Below are 13,133 nucleotides of genomic sequence, written 5' to 3'. Positions count from 1 at the left end.
GTTTTGTTGTGGTCTTGCTGGGATTATACTAGCATCCAAAAGACAACATATGTTTACCAGCATACCAGCATCCCAGGCTGGTCAGCCAGCAAACCAGCATCCCAGGCTGGTCAGCCAGCACACCAGCATCCCAGGCTGGTCAACCAGCACACCAGCAATCCCAGGCTGGTTGGCCAGCACACCAGCATCCCAGGCTGGTCGGCCAGCACACCAGCATCCCAGGCTGGTCGGCCCGCACACCAGCATCCCAGGCTGGTCGGCCCGCACACCAGCATCCCAGGCTGGTCAACCAGCACACCAGCAATCCCAGGCTGGTCGGCCAGCACACCAGCATCCCAGGCTGGTCGGCCAGCACACCAGCATCCCAGGCTGGTCGGCCCGCACACCAGCATCCCAGGCTGGTCGGCCCGCACACCAGCATCCCAGGCTGGTCGGCCGGCACACCAGCATCCCAGGCTGGTCGGCCGGCACACCAGCATCCCAGGCTGGTCGGCCGGCACACCAGCATCCCAGGCTGGTCGGCCGGCACACCAGCATCCCAGGCTGGTCGGCCCGCACACCAGCATCCCAGGCTGGTTGGCCCGCACACCAGCAACCAGCACCTAATGCTGGACCAGCATACCACCGTCCCAAGCTGGTCCCTGCATGCAAAACATACCTTATGCTGGACCAGCAATGCTGGTTTTTTTTAGCAGGGATAAGTCATGAGATGGTCTTAAAAATACACTTTTAGGTGGGTTTAACACTCTATGGTAGCAAACAGCACTTTAGGGTTGCTCACCCCTTGTAATATAATCCTTGAGAAATAAGATGATCTTTCTGATTTGACTGCATCTTGATAATTTCTCAAGGATTCCCTAAAAATATCATATGAAATTTGTAATTTATTTTTAACCCACGTACGCTCAGCCTGCCTGCAGACCCGCCTAAAACCCTATGTTACCTCATTTAGCCATGGTCGCTTATTCACTTTTTGCCTCAAGAATCTTACAACATACATGATTAAAAGAGTGTCTCTGCTAAAAAAAAACAAAATTGCTGGTCCAGCATAAGGTATGTTTTGCATGCTGGGACCAGCTTGGGATGGTGGTATGCTGGTCCAGCATTAGGTGCCAGTTGCCGGTGTGCTGGCCTACCAGCTTGGGATGGTGGTATGCTGGTCCAGCATTAGGTGCTGGTTGCTGGTGTGCTGGCCAACCAGCCTGGAATGCTGGTGTGCAGGCCGAACAGCCTGGGATGCTGGTGTGCTGGCCCACCTGCCTGGATGCTGGTGTGCTGGCCGAACAGCCTGGGATGCTGGTGTGCTGGCCGACCAGCCTGGGATGCTGGTGTGCTGGCCGACCAGCCTGGGATGCTGGTGTGCTGGGTAGCGTGGTTGGACCGGTCACTCTCTCACACACAAAGACCACACCACCACTCAATAGAACTCAGCTCTTTTTACTGCAAGAAAAGAAATACAAGTGGGGACACGGGGCGTCAGCTTCTCCTTCACCGGTACACTCACAGTCGTATATATTGAAGGGAGAAGCGAGAAGGACATGCGTCATCAGCCTCATACGGAAGTCGAACTGCTATTATACAATAACAGAAATAGATTATAAATGTAAATAAAGTATACAACTTATATGAATCTGTCACTCTTATACAGCATATCAATATCTATATTACATTAACATAGACACTGATACAAGTATTTATACGTCACAAAATGAAAAATAATAACACTATAATATTAATAATAATAAATGTATAACCCATATTTCTACAGATCACACACTAAGGTGAAATAAAACAGGATACATACACACATTATATATATACGTATACATACATATACATACACATATACACGCACATACATACACATACATACATATATTCGATACCGTTCCATGTGGAAGCTGCACCGCATGCTTCACATACAACAAATTTAATCCAATACTTCTAACACACTCTATACATCCACTATCCGTGAGCTAAACATCTTTCCTTTATGAACCAGAACTCTTTAAATAACGTACCTGCAAGAAAAGAAATACAAGTGGGGACACGGGGTGTCAGCTTCTCCTTCACCGGTACACTCTCGTACACACAATGCTAAATAGTTAGCATCATGATACATCTCGTTTAAATAATGAAAACCACACATTAACTGAAACATTCTTAACATAAACACCATCAACTGTTATACTATTAATCACATTCTCAGCATCAAAAATGTGTTTCAGAAAATAAATATTACCACAGTCGTATATATTGAAGGGAGAAGCGAGAAGGACATGCGTCATCAGCCTCATACTGAAGTCGAACTGAGGCGACCGCATGGCGCACACAAGGAAACCCCCCACCAAGGTGTCCCACAAATAACATCCCCTCCCAAACAAATTCCCAAGAAAAGTTCTGTTACTTTAAAACTATATCCTATGAACAATAATTAAAAACAACATTTTGTGGAGTTCACTTGAGCTATTCCATTGTAAAAAAAAAAAAGTAAAAAAAAAAAAAAAAGAATACAGGAAATAGACACAGGTCAGGTTAAATTACCGAGTCCCTTTTTTTAATACCAGTTACACTGGCCGACCAGCCTGGGATGCTGGTGTGCTGGCCGACCAGCCTGGGATGCTGGTGTGCTGGCCGACCAGCCTGGATGCTGGTGTGCTGGCCGAACAGCCTGGGATGCTGGTGTGCTGGCGAACCAGCCTGGGATGCTGGTGTGCTGGTCAACATATGTTGTCTTTTGGATGCTAGTATAATCCCAGCAAGACCACACCAAAACCCATTTGTTACATATCACATTTCTTAGTGCATATTCATAGTTAAATAAAGACCAAGACAATTTTCTAGAGAATTACAATTCACTTTTTAATAAAGAAAAACATTCTGGAAATTCCTATCATTTACATGGCTTTCTTTATATATATATATATATATATATATATATATATATATATATATATATATATATATATATATATATATATATATATATATATATAATGTGTGTGTGTGTATAAGTTTGTTTAAAATATTTATTGGACAATGACATTTGCCATCACACTGTAATTTACACACGTGCACAAATAACATTACACAATATAACCTTTACAACACACATTTTTGGTCTTAGCTTCCGCTCTCTATTTTAGTAACAAGTAGTGGCGATGACCATGTTTTTTTAAGCCCATGATTTACCCCAAAACAAAATCCTATTTACGGTGGCAAAAACATGATGATCTGGAACACGTGCACTTATACTAATTTTGATAAACACTGTAAGGTATATAATGTAGTCGAAAACATTGAGAGATTTATTTTTGGAAAGTGCAGGAACTACATTTACCTTCGTGAACATAGTGATACACAAGCAAAAATAAAGGTTGTTCCCATGAAGCTCATTCCAGCAAGATCATACTGGTTAACCAGCTACACCAGCCCCGTTTTGCTTGATAACACCATGACTATGCTGGCCACCCATCTATACCAGCACTATACTGTACCAGCACTATACCAGCACTGACCAGCACTATACCAGCATGAACCAGTAAAAACCAGCCTGGACCAGCATGGAATTCATGCTGATTTATGCTGGATTTTTCAGCAGGGGGTACCATTTCATCTGGTGCTGTTTCAGGCACTTCAGAGGAACCATTTACAAAAGGTAGCTCAGCAGCCATAAAAGCAGCAGCAAAAGCATCAATTGTATGATCTGTAATGACTCTGGACATTTTTGGAGGAAAAGAAGCATCCTGTACAACACGAGGCATGTTCAAATTAATCCTAACAGGCTTATGATCCGAAATAGGAATCTCATCAATGCAAATACTCTCAATGCTTATACCCAAAGATAACACCAGATCCAGTGTATGCCCATGGACCTGTGTGTGCCCCATTACACTCTGTTTGAGATTAAAAGAGTCAACCAAAATTAGAAAATCCTTAGACATGCATTTTTCTGGGCAACAGACATGAATATTAAAATCCCCCATAATCAGAATCTTGTCAGCACATGTTATAACACCAGATAAAAAAAATCATAAAAATCTTCGAGGAAATCCGTACAATAACCAGGTGGCCTATAAACTAATGAGCAATACACTGGCATAGACATGTCAACCTTCATAACTTGAACTTCAAAGGATTTAAAATTCTCCGTGGAGAGCTGCTTACATTTAAACAAATTACTAAAAATAGCAGCTAGACCTCCCCCACGACGATTTATCCGCGGGGTATGTAAAAACTGGCAGTTCGGCGGTAAAAGCTCAGCTACAGGACTCATGTCATTATCATTTAGCCAAGTCTCAGTAATGAAGAGAAAGTCCAGGCAATGACAAATATAAAAGTCATTCAAAATAAAAGACTTGTTTACAATAGAACGGGCATTTATTAAAGACACAAGACATGTGCCTGTGGAGTGAGCACTTAACTCACTGGAACCGACTCGTTTCAAGTGGCGCAGATTTGCGCAATCCACCCCTCTGCTTTCCCACCGCCTCATCCACGTAGTCCGGATCAAAGGTGGCCGAGATGCAGGAGGTACCACAGGTACAGAGAAAGAAAGCCGTATCTCCACAACCCGACCCACAATCCGTCCTAAATTTCTTAAGCTTTACCTTAATTCCCGCACGCGTCCCCCGTTTCCTCCGACGTCTCGTGAACCAGCATGCGCAGCCCGATGAACCACACAATTTAAAAGGTGAGTGTGGTATTTGTCTTTGCTCAGCAAACAGTTTTATATCGAAATCGCAAGTGTTGTTATCTGATACTGTACCATCTGTCGAAGGTTTATCAGAGTAACCTGATTGTACATCAGCTGTAGACAGTCCATATGATTTAAAAAGCATAATAAAACGAGAAAACATAATGTAAGCAGTCTATACTCGGAGCGACGGCATGCCAAAACACCACCTGGTGCCATCTTGCTCACACTGTGTGAGATGCTTAAGTGGATTCAGGATGTGAGCAAATTTCAGGCCAACAAACCTTGGTTCAAAACAAACACTGGTAGCCGTACTCTGGGTGATGGACAGGGTCATGGTTGTCATGTGTGCCCGGGGTCATGGTTTTTCTTTAGTGGCCATCACATTATACTTTAACCTTGCATGATATTAGATAGCATGAGGGAGAATAAGGAGGAGGACTTCTGCAGGAGTGGTTTTCTGCAACCTATCATCCTCTAGTTTCCTGATGAATCCCACAACTGCTTCCGTGAACATGTTGACGTCATAAGAGCTGCACCTGAACATGTCCCAGTCTGCGTCATCTAAAGCGTCCTGCAGAGCGGCCACCGAATTGTCAGTCCAGCACGCAACCTTCCTGTGAACCGGAGCTTCCTGTTTTAGCCTTTGTTTGTATACAGGCATGAGGAAGATAGCGGCATGGACTGATATTCCAAACGGTGGAAGTGACTGTGCCTTGTAGCTGATCTTGAATGGTGTGTAGCAGTGGCCAAGTGTCCTTGTAAAGTTAAAGGATGACTTTCAAGCCTTCAAAAAATATCTATATTGTAAGTGCATGGAATTTCTATGAAATTGATATGTCTACAGTCTAAATTAAATACCCACAATACACTCATTTTATATTTTATTATAATTAGGCAACATATTTAATGTTATTTTAATAGTTTAATGTTACTAAATAATATTACATTTTAAAAAAAGATAAACTCAGTGTTCCTGAAACTGTTGTAAGGCTGGTGTAAATGTATATGCAGATGAGAATTTCGGTCCTACAGCACCATCTGCTGTGTTTTTAGTATTGGCACAATTTACTTTCAAAATGATTTTAACTCTAAATATGAGTCTCACTCAGTCATAACTCCTACTGTACATGCACTACTGACCTCAGATGTACAGAATCAATGTGCTCTATGACCACATTCCCTTTATCACTGATGAAAGATAGACAGAAAAATACATAAGTGCAGACACAAAGCCACACGTTTACTTATTTATCACAGACACCGACACAGTATTACACTCCAGTGTACACAAGGAGAAGAGACTCTGATAAAAAATTGTGTGTATGTGTGTGTGCATGTGCATGCATGAGTGTGCGTGTGTGTGTGTGTGTGTGTGTGTGTGTGTGTGTGTGTGTGTGTGTGTGTAAACTTTCACACTGAGCTGTACGACACTAGAGAAAGATGCCAGTGTCTGTGGTTGAAGCAGTCTCTATCCAACCCAGTCTCACGGCAGTTCGTGACATAGTCACGAAATTTAATCTATTCGATTCGTGTTCGTGTTCCTTTTTTCCGTGTCACTCAGCAGGACTTTCGATCTAATGTATTTCAATAGGAAGCATCTTTCGTGTCTGCACCACGTTTTTCTTTCTGCCACTCGGAAGCATATTTTTTGCTCATTTGTTATTCATTTTTAAACTTTAAGCACTACATTACTCAGCATTTAACCAGGAGATTTTGTCCTTGTTTTTATTGCTTTATATTATGTAGGGTAATAACCATTGTGCTATGGTTTCTTTTCTGAGAAAAGCCACTTTTCCATCTATTTGGTGTGTCAAATCGGACAGTAAACTAAATACTACAGTACCCATGAGCCTTATCTACAGTACTTTTACTATGTTGAAGACGTCAGCTAAAACTACTTGATGACCCACCGCCGATTCTCTTTTGATCTCCTCATTTTTCTTTCAACACATAAACATGAACGTGTGCTTGATAATTCAACAATACGATGTCATGACCATCCATTTTATTTTATTTTATTTATTTATATCGCTCAAACCACTTCTGTTACTTGGATGTAATGATCAAATTTGAACATTTAGAATTCGCGGCCTGCAGAAACAATTGGGTGATTTCTGCAGGCTTTCAGGGTTTTGCGAATTCTGAATGTTCAAATTTGATCATTACATTCAAGTAACATTACCTGGGAAGTGGTTTGAGCGCAATGAAGGAGAATTCGTGGCTCAGGCTCATGTAGGCTCAGTAGATCAGGCTCTTGGGTACTGTAGTATTTAGTTTACTGTCCGATTTAACACACCAAATAGTTGGAAAAATGGCTTTTCTCAGAAAAGAAACCATAGCACAATGTTTAGTCCCCTACAGAATTTAAAGCAATTAAAACAAGGATAAAATATCCTGGTTAAATGTTGAGTAATGTAGTAGAAACAATGCTTCCAAACGGCAGAAAGAAAAATGTGGTGCAGACAAGAAAGATGCTTCCTATTGAAATACACTGGGTTGCTCTATCAGTAAAAAGCAAAAATAGACTTCGTGTCACGCTCACCACGGACAATTCCGAAAAGATACGTTTAAATATATCTAAGATTAATCTTTATATTAAACTTTTGTTTTATGTTTATGTTCTCTAAAGCTGATTTGAGACAATGTCCATTGTTAAAAGCGTCATACAAATAAATATGAATTGAATTGAATTCCCCCACAGACCACCAGAGGGCATCCTTACCAAGTGCATGAACTCCTATTGTTTGTTTCATTTCTTTATTTAATGCCTCCTTTGTATTTTCCATTTTGTTGCTTTATATAAGTTCTGTGTTTCTTTTCTTTGCTTTCTGGAGCTTTATGTTCATGCAGAGATAAATTTATACATTTCTAAATTAATAAATTAAATCCTAATAATATATTTCTGTTAAGCTACTTTGAGACAATGTCTGCTGATAAGTGTTATACAAATAAAACTGAACTGAATTTAGCTGAATTAATGTCGTAACAAAGCAGCCAGTGACATAAGAAACATTGTTCATGTATGTGAGTGACAGATGACGTGTATAATATAGTTTACTGAATATTTAAAAGCAGACTTGTGTATTTATGGAACTGTTTTAGCTCCAAAGCCATGGACAATGAGTATACAGTATCTGACAGAAGTGATTACACTTCTCACATTTTTGTAAATATTTTATTATATCTTTTCATGTGACAACACTGAGGAAATTACACTTTACTACAGTGTTCAGCTGGTATAACACAGCCATTACTGTCTAAACCACACAAAACCTCTTGAACGCTAACAAATAAAAGTAGGAAAAGTTCCATATTTTAATGAATGCCTGCATTATTCTGATGGACCCATTTGCAGGAGACTGGAGATTCATCTGAGCGTGTATAGTCCCTCTCACAATAGCTTAAGTGTTACAACAAAGCAGGGGCGGTTCTAGGATTTCATCTTTAGGGGTTTAGCCCTCAGTGAGAATTTAAAACCAGAAGAGTTTTATATTATATATTATATGACTACATAGTAAGCCGAAAGTTATGGTATTATTTAAAATGGCAAAAGTGGACACCGATGTCGGTCTTGAATCAGATCAGTTCATGTATGTGTGCATTCTCTACAAACAGTGTGTCCAATGAATGCAGTCATTAATAAAAAAGACCAAATCAATAAATGTTATTTTTATTTAATATTGAATGGATTGTTTGCATTAATATTTTGTTTGTGATACAACTCTGGTAATAAAATAATGAAATTTCACTGCTTTTGGTTGCCGTCTTTGCGGTTTTCCGCCAATTAACGTTATAGATAAATGCCTCCAGTTCTGACTGACTCTGAGCTTCTCCGTTCAAATAAAGCAAACAGCTGATGACGCACATTTGAAAGACTACAACGCACGCGCGTAAAAGCAAAGTAAAAAAAAATCGCTCTTGGTTCAAACTGATAAATAACTTTCATTCCAATCGACGACACGTCCTGCATTTTAACGTAGTTTTTATTTTTGAAAGTAAAAATTATAATTTTAGGGTGGCTGAGCAGACAGGGGGGTTGGAGCCACCCTAAAAAAGGTCTAGAACCGCCCCTGAAACAAAGTATTATTAGTGGAGAACTTTATTAACCCCCAAGGGGAAATCAGAAAAGGTAGACAAAATGAATGAAATTACAGAGAGCGTTTATTCTGGTAGATTATTCTTAGTTTCTTTAAATGTCAGAATTTTCTAGAGTAGAGTATGATATAGTATCATAAGCACACGATATAAAGTAAACTCATAAATACCTTTTACACTAGAGAATATTAAAGTAAATGAACAGAAAATCGATTTTTAAAGGCCTGCTCATTAAACTTCATGAGCCTCAGAGTGAAATAAAACTTCAGACTGAGATGAAGTAAAAGGTGTAGACAAGTTATACACTTTACAAAGTGGAGAAACTCTATGATCCAAATGAGGAGAGGAAACATCGCTTTGTAGAGATAAGTGGAAGCGTACAAAAGCATGAATAGAAATTTTGCAAGGTGACATAAATGTGCATAATGAGTGCATGCGCACACACACACAGACACACACACACCACACATACTCAGACACATACACACACACACACACACCCATATACACAGACACACACACACTCAGACACACACACTCCATTATTAGGAATTCAATGTCATCTATCATCTATATCATTGTCTGTTTCTTGTATTCATAACTGTAAGACAAAGATTGTATATTTTTATATGTGGATAAATACAACACATTTAAATATGTCTTAAACTTTTGTCTAATATTAATATTTGTATAATAAACTTTTTGTGTGATGTTTCTTGTGTTCTGTAAAGCTGCTTTAAGACAATGTCCATTGTTAAAAGCGCTATACAAATAAATTTATATTGAATTGTATAAAAGGATTAAATGTTTGCAGTGTGACAAAACTATAAAAGTAATTGTTGAGAACAGTTTCTTCCTACCTGGATATGTTGAAATTCTTCAGTGAAGGTGTGGAGGTTCTCTGTCTGCTCTGTGATCCAAGTGGTGCACTGACTCAAGACTAAAAGCCCCTGTGTATTTATAATGTGTAATCTGCCCTCCCCTTTTCACCCACCCACCTCTGATACATATATAAAAGAAGTTCATCTTATAAATCTCACATAATAAGTGACTGTGGTGATCCAGAAGAGAAAGTACAGCAACAGAGTTAAACTTTCACACTCTGATTACAGATTTATCTTCAGGAGACCCTGTGACAAGGTAATCATGTTTCATGCTGCTTTTATGGGTGCTGGATTCCTTTTTTTTTTTTTTTTAATTATTATTATTTTTTTTTTTTTTACTGTGTTTAAATATATAATAAGTTGATGTTTTCATTCAAACTTAAATTCTAAAAATAAAATGACTGACATGAAGAAATAAAAAGAAAAACAGAACAATCTCATGTTTAAGACTCACAAAATAGTATTTTAGTATGAAAGACTAAACTTGTTTTTATTTATTATCCTTTTGATCTGTAGAGGACTTTTATTAATAAAATCATTCTGTAACAGATGACAGATGACTAGAGACACTGAAGGAGATTTTTTTGATGATCTTATGATCAGGTTTGAGTTTTTCCACTTTAACATGTTTACTTCCTGTTTCAGAGTAAGATGAATCAGCTTTCATCATTGGAGTGAGTTGAATTCCAGAATTAATAGAAATAAGTCATAACAATTGATTCAATTTTAAAACGAATTGCATAAAACATATTCAAGAAAAACAAAAATGAATCCAATTTTTTTTAAGGACTTTTGATTTTCTGTGTTGAACTGTTTTGTTTGTCTCTACAGAGTTGTGCTGAAGAACACAGCTGAAGCTGTTCTCATTCCACTGAAAGGTGGGATCTCCTCCCTGAATGAAGTCTATAAGGCTCTTATTAAGGCAGATGTGGATCCTGTAACTGGGAAATGCTCCAACTACGACTACATCAGACAGCAGATAGTACAGGCTCATCAGCTCCTGAAGCAGTCAGAACAGGAAGCCAGTTCAGGGTTAGAGAGTCTGGATGAAAACTTAGAGAGACTGATACAAGAGGAGGGGAAACTCAAGCAGGAGATAAATGACACAATACTAACCTTAGACAACTTGAAAGAAAAGAAGGAATCAAATGAAAAAATACTCAGAGCAGTTCAGGGAGCTCTGGAGCAGACCAGGAGAAATCTGGATTCAGCAATACACGCTCAGCAGAAAATGAAACGTGATGCTAAAATTGTCACAGGTGTTGGGGCAGGAGTGTTCACTATACCTATCATTGGATGGATTGCAGGTAAGAATTACAGCATACAGATAAGAATAATGACATCTGAACTGTTTCATCATCATAACCTTCATGTGAGTGTCTGTTCTGACTCTATAGTTTGTTTCTTCACTGTTCAGGTCCTGCCATGATTATTGGTGGTGTAGGTGAACTGAATCAAACAAACAAAGCTGTCCAAGTGGCTCAAGAGGAGGTGAGAAAGTCTGAGAATGAAGTGAGAAACTATGAACTTAAAGTATCTCATTACGTGTCTAAGATTTCCCAGACCGTACGTGACATCAGTCAGAAAGATGACCAGGTAAAGCAGATACGTGAAGGAATCAAGAAAGTGAAGAAGCAGAGTCAGTCTGTAGCTGAGTTCCAGGGGAAAGTGAGAGGAGCTGTCAATCTTCTGGGTGTCCTGAGTGGGAGGGTCAGTGTAGCTCATGGTCTGACTCGCAGATCCATCCTCCAGGAGCCTGTGATGAAGGTGATGGAGGATGTGATGAAGGCCATAGAGCAGATCACAGGGAATGAGCTCCTCTATCGCAATGACCTGCCAAGACTCATCAATCAGATGAAGGAGAACAACCAACGACTAGCAGCCATCTGTGCCTGAGAGAACAGCTCAATATCACAATATTGTTAATTCTTTTATTTTGAACAGAGATACACAGAAAAATAAATATTCTGTAGCACTTCAGAGTTTTGTTCAAATACGAATAAAGTATATAAATTTTATGATTCTGTGTCATATTCAAGAGTATTAAAAGCCACTAAACATGAGCATAAATAAATACAGTAAATTGATGTTGTAGTAAATGAATGTTGCATTAAATAAAAACAAATGAATCTGTGAGCTAGAAGTGATATAAACCCTGTGACAAGGTTATAATTTTGCATGCTGATTTTTTATGTCCTGTATTTTTTTTTTCTTTTTTAAATGGGAAACAATGTTGTATGTAATAACTACGAAATAAAAATGACTATAACAAATATGATGAAATAAAGATATTTTATTTAACAGCCTTTCAATATATTAGATTTAGATAAAGATTATCAAAATCTATAAATTGAAATTGAAATATTTTACCAACCCATGCACACCAAGCTAGACCTAGATTAGATTAAATATTTTTATTTATAAATAAAATAAATTATATAAATTTTTATTTATACATAATCTTCATCATTTTATTTATATATAATTTATAAATAAATAAATACAGAGAGACATACAAAAATGTCTAGATGCACTTTTGCTCTAGATGAACTTTTGAAGATACTGGGGGATCAGAGAGCAAACAAAAAGGGTTAGGTTCTGCCACTCTTTCCCCTAGTTCGCTGTAAACTAAACCGCATTGGTTTGATCATTTACCAATTTGAAATGTCCCTTTAGAAATGCATTTATGGCACTATTATATTGACATATTCACTGATTTTGAAGAGCAATTAATTTATGATTAGAAAGTCAAATTAAGTGATCTTTATTTTTATTTGGCTTTTAAATTTTTTGACATCTCTTTAAAACTGATCGATTTTGCCCTTAAAAAAAAAATAAAAATAAAATTTTATTTTGGGGGCACGGTGGCTTAGTGGTTAGCACGTTTGCCTCACACTTCCAGGGTCGGGGTTCGATTCCCGCCTCCACCTTGTGTGTGTGGAGTTTGCATGTTCTCCCCGTGCCTCGGGGGTTTCCTCCGGGTACTCCGGTTTCCTCCCCCGGTCCAAAGACATGCATGGTAGGTTGATTGGCATCTCTGGAAAATTGTCCATAGTGTGTGAATGCGTGAGTGAATGAGAGTGTGTGTGTGCCCTGCGATGGGTTGGCACTCCGTCCAGGGTGTATCCTGCCTTGATGCCCGATGACGCCTGAGATAGGCACAGGCTCCCCGTGACCCGAGGTAGTTCGGATAAGCGGTAGAAGATGAATGAATCAATGAATTTTATTTTGCTGATCAGCTGATCAGCACAGGCTTTCAGACAGGCTGGTGAAATGCTGTCTGGGCCTGGAGCCTTTCTTCTCTTGATTTTTCTGAAGACCTGACACACATCATCTTCACTGAACTGGATTGAAGGTGTGGCTGATTTGGGAGTTACAGAAGGTGAGAATTGGGCTTTTTCAAACCTGCAGTAGAGCTCATTCATGTCGTCTGCCAGTTGTTGATTCACTACAGT

At 39.1% G+C, this 13,133-nt stretch overlaps 2 protein-coding genes across 2 annotated transcripts in view; one reads left to right on the top strand and one right to left on the bottom strand.

Annotated features, from left to right (window-relative positions):
• The window catches only part of LOC132842121 (uncharacterized), a 28,623-nt gene extending 18,681 nt beyond the window's left edge, over positions 1-9,942 (bottom strand). Inside the window, exons 1-2 of the mRNA XM_060864791.1 lie at positions 9,905-9,942; positions 9,655-9,671 (exon numbers count right to left, since the gene is read on the bottom strand). Coding sequence (XP_060720774.1) covers positions 9,655-9,671; positions 9,905-9,942 — 55 coding nt within the window. The remainder of the gene's footprint in view (positions 1-9,654; positions 9,672-9,904) is intronic.
• LOC132842560 (leucine zipper protein 1-like) lies at positions 9,687-11,925 on the top strand. Its single transcript, XM_060865294.1, has 4 exons — positions 9,687-9,934; positions 10,324-10,352; positions 10,510-10,985; positions 11,096-11,925. The coding sequence occupies exons 2-4, from the start codon at positions 10,330-10,332 to the stop codon at positions 11,572-11,574; spliced, it is 978 nt and encodes a 325-aa protein (XP_060721277.1). The 5' UTR covers positions 9,687-9,934; positions 10,324-10,329; the 3' UTR covers positions 11,575-11,925.
• The last annotated feature ends 1,208 nt before the right edge of the window (positions 11,926-13,133 follow it).

The sequence above is a fragment of the Tachysurus vachellii genome, chromosome 3, assembly GCF_030014155.1.
Source record: "Tachysurus vachellii isolate PV-2020 chromosome 3, HZAU_Pvac_v1, whole genome shotgun sequence".
Taxonomy (NCBI): domain Eukaryota; kingdom Metazoa; phylum Chordata; class Actinopteri; order Siluriformes; family Bagridae; genus Tachysurus; species Tachysurus vachellii.
The sequence above is the reverse complement of the archived record's forward strand: the minus strand, read 5'-3'. Positions and strand labels throughout refer to the sequence as shown.